The sequence below is a fragment of the Pholis gunnellus genome, assembly GCF_910591455.1.
Source record: "Pholis gunnellus genome assembly, chromosome: 4".
NCBI lineage: Eukaryota > Metazoa > Chordata > Actinopteri > Perciformes > Pholidae > Pholis > Pholis gunnellus.
Window position 1 is genome coordinate 15677063 of NC_136530.1, and position 17649 is coordinate 15694711.

A 17649-nucleotide genomic window follows, 5' to 3' on the forward strand; every position below is an offset into this window, starting at 1 on the left:
GAGATTAGATTTTTGGGAGGGAATAAGGCTGATGTAATCCACAGGAATTTGGGCCAGGGTTAGTTTTTTTTTTTGGGATCCTACCTCAATGAGAGAAACACGAGATGGAGGCGAAGATAGAACATTTGTTGCTGATCTCATCCATTTTTACGTAAGGCTGGTCACTTCCTTGCAGCGTTGACACTGTTTTATGTTTCCTTCTCTCATTCCCTCCTTTTTCTCTCCTCATTTTCATAATTGTTTTTTTCTTCAAACAAAGTAATTTCCTGTGCTCCCCCGAGGCACATGGAAGCAGGACGTGACCAAGCTGCATCTGAGCTTCTGATACATATCAATTTTCTGTCAAGCCTCATCTGGACAAGACCACACACACAAACAAATGTGGAAACTTTTCATTTTCATAATCTGACTGCCAATCTATCTGTCTCCTCTGTGCCTGTGTTTTGTTATTCAAATGTCTTTCTCACTAGCAAACAGAGCATAGTTGTAGCAGAATGGTATAGCTGGTATGTTCAATGAAAGATGTCTGAGAAAGCAGTGCCCAGAGGAAAGTGTTGCCGGAGTCTGTCCACATCCCTCTGCTATGTCTCTCTCAGTTACAGCCTCATTCATCTTTTTTTAGTTGTAATCCTGCTGTTCTCTCGCCCCTTTTTCTCTCGAAGTACAAGGACTTTGTGTTGAACTAACCCACACAAAGCATCCAGGGAGCCGGAAAATGAATAAACCTGTGAAGCAATTGGAAAGTTGCTGGAAAGATCCCCGGTAGTAGCAGCACCAGTTGTTGAGGATCCCTTGAACATATTGTATCTCCTAATATAAACACCTAAAGGTGCTACATTTGGAATTCAGAGCATATTTATGATTGAGGGATTGTCTCCTCGTGGCTCTCAACATGGCTACTGCTGAGCTGGTGGCTTACAGCTAACAGTGCTAAAAAAAGTGTGTCTCTAGAGACTCGGAAGTGCTCAGTCTATCTGCTCTTTGCAGAGTATTGCAGCAGTGCTGACCTATGAGGAACTTTAGTGAATGGGCTTGTCTCATAACGGGACTTGTGGGAGGAGAGGCAGTTAATTAAATAAACTCTGCCTTCCCATCACTTTCATGTGCATACATATAGACAGGTAAACACATCGAGTAGAAGAATAAAGGGAACAGGAAAGCAGGAATCAAAAAGGGCAGGTTGGAGAGACTTAAGTGAAAAGGTTGCTAAACTCCTTTGCAACATGTGTGATTTGATAGCAGTATTAATGAATGATTAGTTCATCCCTCTGTTATAAATCAATTCTCAGCTCCAGTTTTTGCAAGAGTTTATCAGGTGTACTCAGAGCCATTTACTGGATTGGTTACTTGGTACATTGGCTGACAGAAAAGGCATTTGGCATTGAGAAGGCTGCCCGTACAGTACACTGGCAAGACTTATTCCCAGGACTATATCTACCAAGTCACACACGCATACACCTACTTTATGGAACTTTAATATAAAGCTGTGCTGGGGGTCATTCAGGAAATGTTCAATGGGTGTAATTTAGAGTGGAAGCAGAGTTGTGTAGCAGAACCTACTGCTTCACTATTGTAAAATCTGTCAAGTCGCACCATGACGGACAAGTTTTACAATCAGAGCAGTGAAGGTGGGCAAATAATACACAAACTGCAGTATTTACTGGTTGATCCATTCGTAGAGTGGATGGAGACTGATGCATAATACTGATGTAATTGATTCAACAAGTTGCAGCTTTTCTCTACTTGATAACATTTATCGATGTTGGTAAGTAATTTCGGTGTTTGATATTTGATGCTAATTATGCTCCGTAAATGGCACAATATCTCCATAGGATTGCTTGGTGTCTCTTGTTCTCCCCAATGTGTGTTTTAATCTGTATGCTGTTGTTAATGTGGCCAGCGACGTACTTCACTGGGGCTTCATAGTGTTTTGTGACAAAACTCACCAATAAGCTTGTATGAACACACACAAGCTCTTTGCGTTTACCTTATTCTACTCTTTTTACTACAGTAGTGGTGACGCCTCAGAAAAGTCGTTGGTTCAGGTAGTTTCTGCATTCAGCACATTCCCCAAAGGATGAGTTCAGTGTCCCTCTGACGTTTCATCTTGCCAAACTACCCAGGCCCGATACACATATTGCCATTGCCCCAGGTCAGTGTGGGTTTTCGCCGGATTCCTCCCACAGTCCATAAACATGCAGCTTAGGATAATTGATGACTCTAAATTGCCTTAGGTGTGAATGTGAATGGTTGTCAATCTCTATGTGTCGGCCCTGTGATAGTCTGGCGACCTGTCGAAGGTGCCTTCGCCCAATGTCAGCTGGGATCCCCCCTCCCGCGACCCTGAATAGGATGAGCGGTTATGGATAATGGATGGATAGATACTGCCATTGCACATTCATGTTAAGTCTTCTTCGTCATGACAACATGCCCAAATATGTCACCAGGACAAAGATGCTCTCAAGGAGATACAGGAGAACACATTATGGCCTATCCTTCTGAACCTATAGACCATCCACCCTCAGGACAAACTTGAAATTTTGCCCAACACTTTCAGACTGCAAGATGTAAGAAACATCCTTGTATTATTTATTGAAAGTGTGTGAACAGCCACTCGGGGCTCTGTTTAGTAGCTGTTTATTCTTAATCATTATTCGCCAGTCTGCTCTGTAAAATTGATTCATCAGTGACTCATATCAAATGTGGGCTTGTGTTTGCTTCGTGTGTAGGCGTCGGTGTGTGTGTGTGTGTGTGTGTGTGTGTGTGTGTGTGTGTGTGTGTGTGTGTTTGTGTGTGAGAGAGAGAGTGAAATGTTTTCTCACCACAGATCCTCCATCTCCTTCTCTATACAATAGAGAGTTCATTCTCAGTGCAAACACAGATCTCAGATTTGAAAAAAAGAATCCATCCTCTTATCTGTGAATCACACTTCATTGTACACCCACACTGTATTTTGGCTTTTGGCTCATTTACTTTGAATCACTGCATTTGATATTAAAATGGGGAAAAATCTCACTTGAGTAATTTTATATATTTAGCATATCTGCTTTTCCACAGTCTTGCATTGCATTCTGTGAATCAACCCGTAGTGTTTAATACTTCAGAATCCGATTTATTTGAAAAGTACATTGTGCATAATCAAGGAATTTGATTCAGTTTTTTGCATCTTGATCTACTGCACAGAAATAACAGCTATAGGGACAAGGATAACAGAGCTGGACAAATACAGGTAAATACTAGACATATCAAAGATAATCTACACAAGTAGTGGAAAAATAGGTTTTTACATCAATATTATGTAAATATATGCACCAAAGACCAAAATACGTCTATATACAGGTTAGGTGCTCTGACAGTTGCAAATTATACAAATAGTGCAAAGAAATACATGCTTAATGGGTATACATAGACTGGATGATTATGTACAGTATATACATGTAAAGATAACTACATACTGTCATAGATGATATTAAGAAAAAATCTTCTTAATAATCACATGAATTGCCAAACAATACAGAAAGAGCCTGGAAATAATGGGCAGAACAATTCCAAAACAAAAATACATATGGGTACTTTTATATTAGTCTTAACTTCTTATGTCTAAGATCCCAGCTGGAATCACCCTTTTATCTGTGGCTTGATCTGTAAAAAAAACTATCCTTCCCTTACTGAATGTTCAACTTTGTTGGCCAGTTTATTTCAGCTCTCCACCATCCTTTGATAGTTAGTTGGTAGTGTACATGTGGCTTATGTGATCCTCTGGGCTGTCAGCAGATGTGAGCAGCTTTATATGAACCAGTATTATGGTGGTATATTTTGAGGGTTGTTAATCCAAAACTTTAGTGTTATATGTTACCGAAAACACCATGGAGTTACATTCTGGGCCATTGATTGTCAGTGAGATCAGCAGTATTAGCAAATTTTGTGTGGTTTACTGTTAGCACTCAGCAGTCTGAGTTGTGCTGTAGTTGTAGTTGCATCTCCTTACTTTACCATATACTGTACTGTCCTCTATGCAGCGATCTAGTCCCTTTTAATGTAGATTATATTGTGCACTTGACCCTAGAAAACTACATCCAGGAGTCTCTTGATCGATATGTGATTATAACTAAGCCAGGCTGAATCATAGTTTATGGCGTTTTGCCAGTTACACCTACAATCTATGGGCATATCTATGGGTTACACTCATTGTCTTTTTGATTCCCCACAGTTCATTTTGTTTGTACGCCCTCTGCCGTTTTGGAGAATAATGCAGCGCATAGAGTGTAAAGGTGTTCATGCTCGGAGCTCGCGTGTCGTCTGCCGAGGCTCCTGCTAGGGAGCAAAGCTTAAGCCAGAGAACTTGAAGGGACCTACAGCATAAAAAAGACACATTTAAATTGAATTTGCTTGAAGGTCAACAGTTAACTTTTAGGTGAATTTGGAGCGACAGTCCATCTTATTTATGCAATGAATGAATTGTAGCAGTCTTGCGTTTTGTGTGATGAGAAAGGTTTGGTATGAGGCAAGAAAACTTTTCTGTCAAATTATCTTTTGAAGGCTGATCTTTAGCCAGTCTCGCACCTTACTGGTAACCATCAAAGTATTATTATGTTGGATTGTGCAAAAAAGGGTTGTGTATTTATTTAGTAAGTGCATTTCTGAATACTCAAAATCGTTGCCATTTTAGTATTGTGCATCTTTGTGGAAACTCATGAAGAATAAGGGACAGCAGGTCCGTTTAGCGAGCACACAGCATGCTGGTGATAGAGGCCAGTCTGTATTTGGGAGAAGTCACATACATGACTAATGGCCTTATTTCTCTACAGCGTCTGTGGAGAATGGCTGCTGCTCTATACAAAGTAATAAACGTTACTCCAAACCTAAGCCAATGTGCAGGTAACAGTGGCTATAAAATGCAGCATGCATGAAAAAAAAAGCCTTTCTCGCCTTGCCATTTTCATCTTCCTATGGTTATGCATCTGGCAAATGGCATTTCTGCGTACTGTCATATTAATGCAGATGAAAGAAGGGAGGATTTTTACTTTTTGTTTTCGCCCCTCAGTGGTGATCTGTTTTGATAGGAGGACATGACTGAAATAGCTGGGGACTTGTCTCCAGGGGAGAGTTGGAGGCCCAATAGGGTTTTTTGACAACTTTAGTCTGACAACATACACTTTTTTCCCGGAGACACTTGAAGGAGCTTGTATTCCAAAAAAAACTGTTGCCCACCAACAATATGCAACCATCAAATTGTGGTTCCGTTAGTGTAAAGTTTAGACGTTTCAAACTACTTTTTAGTTGATTTAGAAAACATTACACTATAAATAGCAAAACATTGATCTATGGGTGTTTTTAAAAGCGCTTGGAGCAATACTGCCTGCTGGTTCTCAAGAGCCTAAATTTGTGATTTGCTAATGCTCTGAGAAATATGCCTAAACTTTCACAGCGTGTATCTTTAATTCAATCTTGCAAACTGTCACGCATTGAACACATTGCTTCATTATGAATCACTTCATCTAGTAAGAAATAACGATTCATTTGATGTCTATATGTGACGAGTTTTAGGAAATCATAGCAGTATCAAACTGTGACATGAGGGGGAGCGCTTTGAGCACCAGCTGGAGGCGGAGAGGGCACTTGGTTCCCATATCTGCCTCTCTGATCTATGAAAATCTTGTGTCAATAAATGGACGTACTGTTTGAAAAAACGTCTTCTCCTTGTGTCTGTGTGCCAAATATCCATGTTAAAAGCCACTTTGTTGGCTTGGCAGCAGGGTCATTTGCCACACAGGCCTTGGTGGATGCTATTTGGAGCTGGGGGATGGGAACCGTGAGTGCTGGCTGTTTATAGAGCCAGAAGTGAGGGTGGGTGAGATGAAACACAATGATGGGGGGGTGGAACAAGAGAGTGCGGCATATAATCTTACGGCAAATGCTATAATATGGGGCATTACTGTGAAGCAGCAATACAATCATTTAGTGATTGTGGGACAATTCTGGTATTAAATGAATAGTTAAAGTCAGTTATCAATCGCAAAAGCCAAATATTGAGTGGTTCCTGCTAGGCTTGCAACTATAAGTTATTGTCATTATTGATTAATCTGCCAATGAATTTTTTTGATTTTAGAAGATTAATTGCGTGGTGTTAATCATAAAACTGTGAAATATACCAAACTCACTTTGCCAAAGCCCAAACTCACTTATTCAAATAGCTTTTTCCTCCAATCAACAATCAAAATAAGCAAATGGTTGCGTTCACTGTTACAGAAAATGTAGAAAACAAAGATTCTCTTTGAAAAATTGTGGTTTGTGTATTTTGCTATTATTGTTTAAAAATGACTGAATTAATCAATAATTAAAATTGTTGCAGAACAACCATTTTTAAACTGACTTATCTATTTTAGTCAGGAAAAAAAACAGGCAATTTGAAATTGTCAGATTGGGCTCTGTGCATCTGTGGTGGCAGCTTTTACTATTTCCATTTCCATTATCTAATTTCCATTAGATAATTAATCAAATATATATTAGTCCACAGTTCATTAAAAAACAAAACAAGCTTAAATAGATGAAATTGTAGGTATATAATGCACAGATTCATGCATCATCTTCATTCTGGCATTTTCAACAGTCTTTTGTTCATCTCTGCACTGCCGGCACGCTGCTATATGGTTTCTGGCCCTGACCCACTTTCCTTAGAGGATGGTGACATCACTTGATGAAACATCTCTCTCTTTTTTTCCCCCAAAGGGTGCATCTGTGCAACAAAACAGACGTGTACCATCTAATTCGTTGCGTGTGTGTTTGTGTATGCGATGGGTACGTTGTTACAGTTGATGGCTCACAGTGCAGCCACCTGGACGGTACAGTCAAGGCCTAATTTTAGCATCCACAAGCACAAACGCAAACTGACACCCTCTCTTTGTCTTTCCTCTGCCAGACTGACACAGGCTGTTTCACTGAAACACACAGTGAGGCTGAAGGTAATGGCGGTCCATGGCCTAGCTTTCTGTTTGTGCTGCCAGGTTCTGTCAAATTCATCCTCCATATTTAGCTTAGGGACAGGAAGGGTCGAGAAGTGGTGACTAGGATAGAAAATGTAGGTGGGAGAGGTTGACTAAATGACTTTCTTCCTTCCTGTGCCAGTAGAGTGTTGTGACTCCCATTGCCTTGTGTGTGTTACAATTCCATGAAACTGTGTTTGTGTTTATGAAATCAGTTGACATCTCTCTACATGAATGAAATCGTAGCTTCATATTTAAAGGCTTATTGTGAGTGTGTCTCACAGTAGCTGCTGTATAGAAGCATGTTTTTTTTGTCTGTACATCCTGAGTAAATAATAACGTTATCCGTCGTCCTCTGCTCTGCCTCTTTTTTAACGATAAACTTTAGTTTTTGAGACGCAGGTCTCCAAAAACAGTGCATAACATAAGATGGAGGCTGCATTCACATAGCTGCACATCACGTGTGTCCTCATGAAATTAGAGCATTTTTCTGTCTCAGCATCGTTGCAGCATTGGGAGGTCATTGTTAGTGTATCTGCCAGTCCTGAGCAGCTTTTCTCTGCTCACCTGCCTCCTCCTCCTCCTGCCTCTCAAGGCCAGCAGGATTGATGAGTCATTCCGACAAAAAAGCCTTTTAAACCTTGTGTTTGCAATATGCCTATCTAACTCTCTGTTTGTCGACAGGATGTCAGTATGCCTGTCTCAGTGCGTGCTGCCTCCTTGTCTACTTACTGTAATGTTTCTTACACTGTCTGCATTTTTTTTTTTTTTTTTATGTCTGCTTGTTTATGTGCCCGCCAGCCTTCGTCCTGTTCTACTAATTACTTGTCTCCCTGTCTGCATGCCTGCCAGTGGATCCACATGCTTCTCCTTGAGCTTAGTCAACAGCTTGACTCAATACCCATAACAACCCAACGCACCGTCTTCACACTTTTAATTCTCTCATGGCGTTCTCCCACCTGAGCGTGCTCTGACATGCATACTAAACGGGATAATAAACGCATTTTCATCCACTTTTAGAGTGAAATATAGATTATACAGGCACTGAATTAGATTTAGAAAGTGTGTTTAGCTCTCTTAGATTCACTTGTAGTATCGCAACAAATGAGATTTTACAATCAGAATCACAAAATGTGGAAGTTAATCTGATGCTTTCATACCTAACAGTATTTTAAAGCCATGAACATCAGAATTTTTATCAAAATGGGTGTGTGATGCACGTTTTTGTGCGTATTTGTCGAGAGCAAGGTGTCCCTTCCAGTTTAGTTCTCTGACTCTGAGGCTAATGTAGCTTATAGGCTAATGCACCGGCTACCCCTGGCAGAAGCGGACATAGGCAAGCCCACACTAAAATCACAATCACACAATAGGTGCAGTGCACAGACGCAAGCGCAGCTCTTAGTTTAAGACTTGACTGATTTAAAGCAATAGGAAAACAACATAAGTTGATTCATTCGAGAGATGCTGCAGGAAGTTTAACTTGAGACTTGAGATTTTAGATTAGTTTACCTCGAAAGTCAAATCTTTATATGGGATTGCCGTGTTCAATTTAGTTTTTGGTTTCTCAGAGATTTCCCTGAGATAACCAACTGCTGCTTTGTTCATCAATGGATCTATAAGCACAGAATTAACCACCAAACACAGATGGACATGCTACACTATAGGACATCTAAAGGTCTTATTTGAGTTTCATGGATGACAGATGACCTAGACAGGCCTAGGTTAAAGAGTTAAGTATTTCTTTAAAAGCGTTGTAATCAGAGGAGTGCAGTATACGTTATTTTTCTCTGGCTTGGAATGAGCTCTTGTGGACTTTTTAATAATAGTAGAAGGTATTCTGTAATTGCTGTGTTTCAAAGTGGACCTTTTTATTGAAGGCAGTGTTAGCGCCAACCTCTTTCTGTAGGTTGAAGGGTGGACCTCGCTGAGTTATAAAAATAACACACAGTGCTGCTTTGGGTGGTGTTCCTCCTGTTGTGAGTTTGTTTTCACTTCTTGGGACCTTTTCTAAAGTTAGCTTCCCTCTCCTCCAAGATTATCCTGAACTCTTTTAAGAGACCACATACACATTATTTTGGTTAGAAAAATAACCTTTTTTTCTTCCAGAGTCGGTGTACTGTTGCTCTTCAGTTGTCATGTATTTATTATTATTTTCTTAGGTTTGGCAGTGTCCTGTCTTGTTTTGCTTTATGTCCTTTGGCTTGTCCTAGAATCACATTACTGTGTCTTGAGAAGAGACCACTAATTATGTTAGCACTTGTGCTAGCATCCCTCTGAACGGAAGCCATTAAGTCATTACCAGTGTGTGCCACTCGCTGTGTTCTTTCCTCCTCAGTTAATTAACCCCTGCCATACACATTCGTGTAATCTTTTACATCGTCATCCACTCAGATTTGGGTGCTGCTGTACTTTAAACATGGGATTGTAATTTATTACATACATTTATTATATTATTTTGATGCATAATAAATATATATATATATATATATATATATATTATGGGAGAAAAAGAAGACAATGTAAACAAAAGATAAAAGCCAATACAAATTGTAAATAGTAAAATAAAGTGAAATAATAATGCAGGTTTTAATCTCAACTAATGCAGAACGCATACTTTCTGTAGACAGGGCACAGCTGCCATGTGAACACTGTCCCGTCTGAACAAAATACTCTTTCATTAGTACATCTATAAAGCTGTCAGCACTTGCTTGGGGGCAATGCTGGATTTACAGGAGAGGGAAACATGACCCGAAGAAGACAAAAAAAAGAAGAGAGGTTCCGTAGAGGGGCAAGAAATCTAGAAAGCTATTCATTGAAGGCTGAAGATCAAGCTAAGCCTGAAACAAAATGTCAATGGAAAAAAAAAATGTAATGCGCTGCCATTTGTGCAAGTTGCTTTAATGGATGGATGAAGAACCAGATACCAGGTAGCACTAGCAAGGAAAAGTTTGCGCTTCTGAATGGCATCAAAATAAATAACTGTAACTGAAGTGATGAAACTTCGTTTGCTTTGCAGAACAGCTGTTGAAGGAACAATTAAAGCTCCCGTCCCATAGGCCGAGAAAGTACACTGTGTCCTCATACTGCGACTTCCGACAGATGCCTCACCAAGATCAGTCAAGCCACATAATGAAAGAACAAATCTTTCGTCTGGCTTCACAGAAATGGAACCTTCAGTACATTGGGGATCTTGATCTCGGTTATCGGGAGGAGGTGTCTGTACGTGAGCACAAGTGTGCACATTTAATTTGTGTCTGTAAAATCGATCAGAATGACCAAACAACACATACTTACTCGCATACTTCACAGTTCAAGCACCCTCGCCACAAGTGTATTGTTCTTAAAAAGATACGGCGAACAAGTATTGCTCCTTGTTTTGCATCGCCTTGCTCAAGGCCACATTTGTTCTTCATTTTATTATTGATATTTCAAAGTGTCCATCTTGTGAGACATGTTGCACTGACATATCACTATAGGAAATTGTGTCAACCTAAAGATAAAACGTAGATAGTGATCTTGAATATTCTTGTTTCTCGAGGTGTTTGCATGTCTCTGCATATGCTTTAAAAATAGCTGCAGGGACATGTGAGTCTACCTTATAGGGACACTCCTTTGTATTTGTATGAATGTTTGTATGTATGCGAGTGCTTTTCCTCTGAAGTTGGACTTTTATTTGAGCTGTGACAATAACCGTCTACAGGATGCAAGATGGAATAAGTGAGCAGGTTCAATGAGACGATAGTTCCGGGTGAGACTCCTCATGGGCAGCAGGCCACTCTGGATCGACTTGCCACTTTATCTGCAGCCATGCTGATCCAAATATTAAAGTAGTAAAGAAAATGAATGAATTGATGACATTTGTCTTTAATTCATGAGTGAAGTCAGTGGTGTTGAATTTGAGAACCAGACAGATTAGGAACAGGATCATGATACCTTGTGTGCAAGACGTAGCATCAGGTTCCTGCTCTGAGGCTCAGTGTGTACCTGCATGTGGTATGAGGAAGAGATCGGTCATGAGATGATGTGGTGAGTTCACGACCAGACGAGGACGAGGAAGAATGAGAGTCGAGGAATTATCAGAAAAGAAATGGAGGGGGACAACTGGGCTTTCATATGGGGTAAGAATAACCAGGAGCATTTGGGTTGTTTGGGATAATTTTACAGTACGATTGATCAGATCAAACTAAATCTCTGTTAAAGCTGGAATTAGGTCTTTAGGAGAAATGTATCATATAAGACTGTACTATAGTGCCATCATGTAGTTCAATACAATGGCATTTGAGTTGATTTTTTGATAAACCATTTGCTGTAAACCACTGTTGTCAATGCAGTCTAGGGTACAACACTGATAGAGCTGTGAAACATGAGCTTTGGAGTTGTTGTTGAAAAAGACAATTTGGCAAGCAAGTACACACAAACCATATCTGTACATCTGTGCTGAACACTACATAGTTTGTTGACTTAAGGCTAAAGCACACTTACTTGTTGCTTTAACAACACAGTCATCATTTGTAGTGTTGGTCAGTGAGCAGCTCCATTGGAGCAGCTGTTGATCCGTTGCCTTGGTGAGCCTTGTTGAGTCTGTACATAAGGGATCTCCCACGCTTTCTGTACCATTATTGATTGAAGTTTTGTATATTATCAGCTATAACGGGTTCCTCTGTGCTCATCGGCTCGCTTCAGCTATTCTTGTTAAATTCTAGGCTCATTGATTTTCACAGTGCTAATGACTTTTTTCATTTCAAAAAGACACCTTGAGGATTGCAAGGCTGTCTGTCCATTTGCGATGACCATGAACACATTTTCAGATTGGAAAGACAGTGTGTGCCTTCACGCGATGCAGCCAGTCACTCAATAATACATAAAAACATGGTCTTTAATCTCCCGGATGATAGATGCAGCACAGCTGACCCCATCTACCCTTTAACCCACCCACAGACACTGCCTTTTAGTTATGCCTTTGGTGTCTCTTTGTGCAATAATTCACCCTTTTTCTCTTCTTTTGCTCAGGATTGAAAAAACGTACCAGGAAGGCCTTTGGGATACGGAAGAAAGAGAAAGACAATGACTCAACGTAAGTCCTCATCCCTCTTCCTGGTGTCCGGAAAAATATAAACAGAAACATCTAAATTAAAATGTATTCTCAGGAGAAAAAAAATGTATATATAGTGGAAGGTGTTGCAGGTAGAGCAGAATGCAAAAAATACAATAAGTATGAACAAATACAGGATTAGTATTAAGTACAGGTGTAGTCAAATAACAGTTGATCAGAGCTCATTCCATACATACAGTACATACACACAACGAGCATATAATATCCAGTGCTTGTGACATTGCTTGTTTGCACACAGCCAATGTTATTTCTGTTAAATCATGGCAGAAATGTTCTGAAATTATGCAAATACAGCAGGATCAAAATAAGACTTAATTGATCAGTTAGATCACTTATCAAGTATTTGGTCAGCTTGCAGAATCTCTGTGATCGTGATAGTTTTCCAGGGATGTTTAGCCAATTTGTAACTGTGCATGAGACGCTTTCTTTGTGTGCTGTGACATATGAGTGAATGAATGTGTGGGTATGGTAGCGTGCCGTGAAAAGGTTTCCCCTGAATACCCCTTTTAAATATTTTGGCTTGAATAATTAGCAAAGCACTTGATTTGAAATGAAGAGCTCACACGTTAAGTGAATTTCATGCTGTCCTTTCTTCTCTCTGCTTCTTTAAATCCTCACAGGGGGTCCCCAGACAGAGACAGCGGTGTAAGTAACCGAAAATATTTAATAACAGCCAATTATTTCATTTGTAAATTACTATTCACTCTACATGTGTGTAACTAGAGGAAATCAAGACTGGTGATTTTGAGTTCATTATTTATTTTCTGTGTTCTTTTTACTTGCCAGGAACCCCAAGAGGTTGAATCGGTACTGACCTCTAATCCCTAGTCCTTTTTGGATTAGTCTCTAGAATAGTTAGTATGTAGTCTAGAGCTTAGACTGGTTATAGACATCACACTACGTTCTTCAACTCATCAGTCAGCCTCCAGTGTTGCTGTTTCAGCTATAGTTTCATTAGCAGTCTCTCTGAGGAGGCTTTGAGGGGGAAAAAGGGGCAACAGGATATCCCCCTTAGTCCTTTGGAGAAGCTTGAAGAGATTTAAATCTTGAAATATTATCCAGCACTGTTGGACGATTAGCAGCATGTTGGGATAATAACAATAATCATCATCATTATCCAATCATTAGTGACCAAGCGGAGAAAACAGAGAACAAATAAGGGCCTGTGAGAGGACAGTAGCTAACATAGAAACACATCCAGCGGTAGAGCAGAATATACTGTACCTTCACTGTCTGATGGGATTTTAATCAAAGTGTCTCTCTCCTCTCAGTCTCAGAAGAAGACCAACGGGGCCCCTAATGGCTTCTACGGAGATATCGACTGGGACAGATATGTGAGTGATAGGATTATTATTTGATCTTGATTTTTAAACAGTGATTCAGCTTTGTCGCCACTAACTACTGCCCTGTTTTCATCTGCATTGAATGAGTGTATAGTATTGATCCATTTCATTGAAAAATGTGTGTGCTATTGACACATTTGTGATCAAAGCATTTTAAAAGTGGTTACAATGAAGTTAACTTTTATCATTTGTAACCATATATTGCTTGCATTTGAGATCCAGATTAGGACTTTGTCAATATGCATTTCGTGATATTGCGTTAAACAGAAAACCTCACATTTGAGTGGACGTTTCAGTACATTTTATCAAGATTCTACTTGAACCAACAGCTTTTTGTCTGTGAGCATTGTATTGGCATACAACAAATATCACAGTCATGTGTTACTGATAACATCAGACAAACATTTAAAGATATTCACACACAGTCACTATTTGTGTTTCAGAACTCTCCTGAGGTGGATGATGAAGGCTACAGCCTCAGACCTGAGGAGGAGTCCGAAGAGGGAGATATCCTCTGCACTGCTTGATTTGTCATTTGACAGGATTCATGTCTTATTTTTCTCTGCTAAGTTGCCTCGGCTCACCAAAAACGGATTGCTTCCAAATCCAGTAAAGGATTTGTTAAATTGGTGCACACTGAAAGGAGATCAGTTTGTATGTGATGTCATTCTCAGGGGAATGTATTTAATTCCCTCTCAAAGTCTTCCAAATCAGTGCAAAAACAATCTATATAATCAAATATCCCTGTTTCTAACAGGAACTTAATCCTGTTGCTAGGCATGCACCACATTTTGAGTTTTGCAAATCCCGGCCAACATTAATTTAAGGTTGGAAACGTTGCTTTCCTTGACGCTGCACTACCGCCTACCATCAAAAAGCCCCACTTCTTTTCCTCGGATGAGTCGGAAGGAGAGGAGGACCACAGGAAAAAATTCAAAGTCAAGATCAAGCCGCTGAAGTCCGATCGCGTAGCGTCTGTGCCCTCGGTCGACGAGCTCAAAGCCTCCATAGGCAACATAGCCCTGTCCCCGTCTCCTATGGTGAGTAGCTCTGACGTCACTGCCCTCCCATTGCTGGCTTTCATTAACGGACGGCTGTCTATTAGATGGTTATAATGTGCATGGGTGAATCACTCCTGCTTCTCATCGTCATCTTCTTCAATTGCCTTGGCTTTTAACATATAGAGAGATTTAGTGAGATATTTCTGTGCACAGATATGGCCGTGCATGTGTGTGTTGTTCACCGTTTTTATTTTTTTACCAGGAGGATGCTGCATGATGTTGTGTGTGCTGCCATCTTTCTCTACAATATTTCTCCTGCTTTATCGCACTGTTTTGTTTTAGCTTAGGACAGGAACTCTTAATGGGTCACAACTTCCATTTTATTTAGATATATTTGAAAATGAAACATTTATTGGGTTTGTTTTAATGAGCCAGTATGCAACAGCGCCTGATATCTCTGGTTTGAACCCTACACTGAACCCACAATCCACGTCTCTGTAATGAGCGAGGTCAGCTAATGTATATGATGGTTTGAATTGGTGCATTTATGAAGCTTGCGATAATTTCAGTGACCTCAGTGTTTTCCCATTTGGTCCGGTGTTGTTTAACACTAGACGGCCGCCCCGCCACGACAGAAACCACAGAAACAGCAAGCTAGGTGTGAAGTTCTTGTTTGAGGTGAAGCAGCTCATTGAGTCCAAATTCAAGCAAACATTCCCTTCACACAGCCTGTACTCAACGGAGGGACTCCAAAACAGGCCTCCCCAGCCTACCCATAATTCCTTTCTTCTTCAGCGAGGACAGTTGGCTTGAGTGTCCGTTGTGAATAATTCACATAGGAAAGTGGGCACAATGCACCTGTGTGTCGGTGTGCTGTATAGTGAGATTGCTTGTGGTCATTTGAGCTTCTGGATTTAATAATTTAATCCAGCCTCCGTGTGTTTACCCACTGGCTCTGTTAACCTGATCAGGTGTTGATAATGGTTAGATAGATAATGGTTGTGTTCATGTGTGTATGTAGTAGATGGGAGACATTGGTTGTTGTTTTTCCTCACAATAGATGGAGATAATTTGCGATCAACAGAATATGAATTGAAAATAATTTTTGCAATGGATTAATTGTTAAAATTATTTATTAGGAAAAATGAACTACCAATGGAAAGTGTTAGTTTCAGCTTCTTAAATTTGAGAATGTGCTGCTTTCCTCAGTTTTCTATCGTTGTAAATTGGATCTTTTAATTTGAGAGTGTTGGATGAACAAAACAAGCACTTTGAAAAATTACCTTGGGCTCAACGAAACTCTTATGGCCATTTTTCACCAGTTCTTCCTGGCATTTTATCGAGTTAAGGATTAGTCAGAAAAATAATCAACAGATCAATTGATAATGAAAACAAATAGTTTGTTACAGCCCTGTTAATATGTTTGGTTTTAGGGCTGATATGTACTGTAGTTACTTAATCCTGGTGTGTTTTTTTCTAAGCCCAGGACAAGCTGAAACAATCTGAAATAAGTTTCAATTAACATCCAAAAATCCTGACATTGTAATTTCTGGCCTGTACTTGTTATTACGCAACTGCCACCTTCACCTCTACCAGTTCAAATTAGCATCACGTTTGCCGAGGCAGAGCTTTTCCCTCTCAAATAAATTACATGAGTAACACAGTCGCTCCCAGTCCCTGGCAACTCTGGGTAACCTTGGCTATGGACTGACAATAACATGGTCTCATGAAAAGAGAAAGAGGGGCCAAATGTTAGCAGGCCTCCAAAAGCAAACACTGCTTCTTTCCAGTTCTTCCTTTTCCTCTTCCGACTCACACATCCATTTGAATAGTCATTGAGATTCCCTCGACTAATGCCTGAGACTCTACATGTTAATGCTCTTGCTCTTCATGTTGGTTTTCCACATATTAATACAAGCTCTTACCCCAGCTTTGTAAAAACCTGGAACACATACCAAGTTTCTCACACAGATACTTGGTTTTGAATTTAGCGGCCTGCATGAGCTTAATTTCTGTGTTCGTATTTGGCACATTCTGCATGAATTATGCATCTGTTCATCAGCTTGTGAGAGGGACACGATGATGCAGGTTCAGAGCTTATTTCACATAAAACCTCGGTGTTCACATCATGTTAGGAGGAGTAGTGGGGGAAGTGGAGGTATGAAGGGAGCCATAGCACTACTCCAGCTTTATTTGTCTGTGTTAGTGGTGACTGCCTACATTGTGCACAGATGCTTTGCTGTGCTTTGCCAGAATTAATACACCCCCCCCCCCCTCCCTCTAGTCTTCTAACTATTCCACCCCTCCCTTCTTTTTATTTTTCTCTTGTCTCTCGTTCTTTTGCTGCCTCTAATGATGCTAACCTCTGTAGAGGAGTCCGGTAAGCCTTAGCTATTCATGCTGTTGTGTTCATAGGTTTTTTTCCCCGACTCAGCTCTGTGTTGCTGAGAATAGGCTTCCTAGAAATGGCTAGTGTATAATAATTATAGGATGTATTATTAGCCCAGCATGTATCGGGCAATGTTATGTGCTTTCTCTGTTGGTGTGAGTGTATATATATTTACGCAGAATACTGTATGTGCATGTTTGCGACTGCTCAAGCATTTTTGTGGCACATGCTGATTTGTTTGCTTTGGTACTTACTTGGAGTACAACTGTGCTGTCTTTTAAGTTGTTTCCGCTGACTAAGACCTCTTAAATCTGATTTTAATTGGTTCTTGAGCTTCTAGTTCTCAGTCCAAATGAACCACTGCAAGCAGTAGAGGAGGCGAGAGAAAGGTCAGAAATGGAGTTAAGATGTTAGAGAATTAAAAAATAAGCGGCATCGCATATCATTCCTCCGTTGTGTCTCTACTGGCATTTAAACTAGGAGAGCTTAATTAAGAAGACAAACGTCTTACTTTTATAATGAGTATCTCGTGTGACATTAATGTAGCCGGTCACTGTGCAGTCAGGTCTACACCTCACTTAACAGCTCAGCTGACTCCCTGTCCAGATATCATCTGCCTCAGTAACACAACTTTTCATTTCTCTAGCACCAAAAGAAAAGGTGTCAATATTGAATTTCAAAAATGAAACAAAAATCTTGTTCTTCTGATTCTTTTACATTTTCTGATTTCAAATACATCACACAATTGTTTTGAGTGGTTCATTTTAAACGTCGGCATTATCTACAACATACACAACTATTTGTGTGTTACAGACCAGAG

General features: G+C 40.1%; 1 protein-coding gene across 1 annotated transcript in view; it reads left to right on the top strand.

Moving 5' to 3' along the window:
* The window catches only part of sgip1a (SH3GL interacting endocytic adaptor 1a), a 53621-nt gene that overhangs the window by 17115 nt on the left and 18857 nt on the right, over positions 1–17649 (top strand). The window contains exons 2-6 of the mRNA XM_079158619.1: positions 11994–12057; positions 12717–12741; positions 13368–13430; positions 13883–13946; positions 14301–14479. Coding sequence (XP_079014745.1) covers positions 11994–12057; positions 12717–12741; positions 13368–13430; positions 13883–13946; positions 14301–14479 — 395 coding nt within the window. The remainder of the gene's footprint in view (positions 1–11993; positions 12058–12716; positions 12742–13367; positions 13431–13882; positions 13947–14300; positions 14480–17649) is intronic.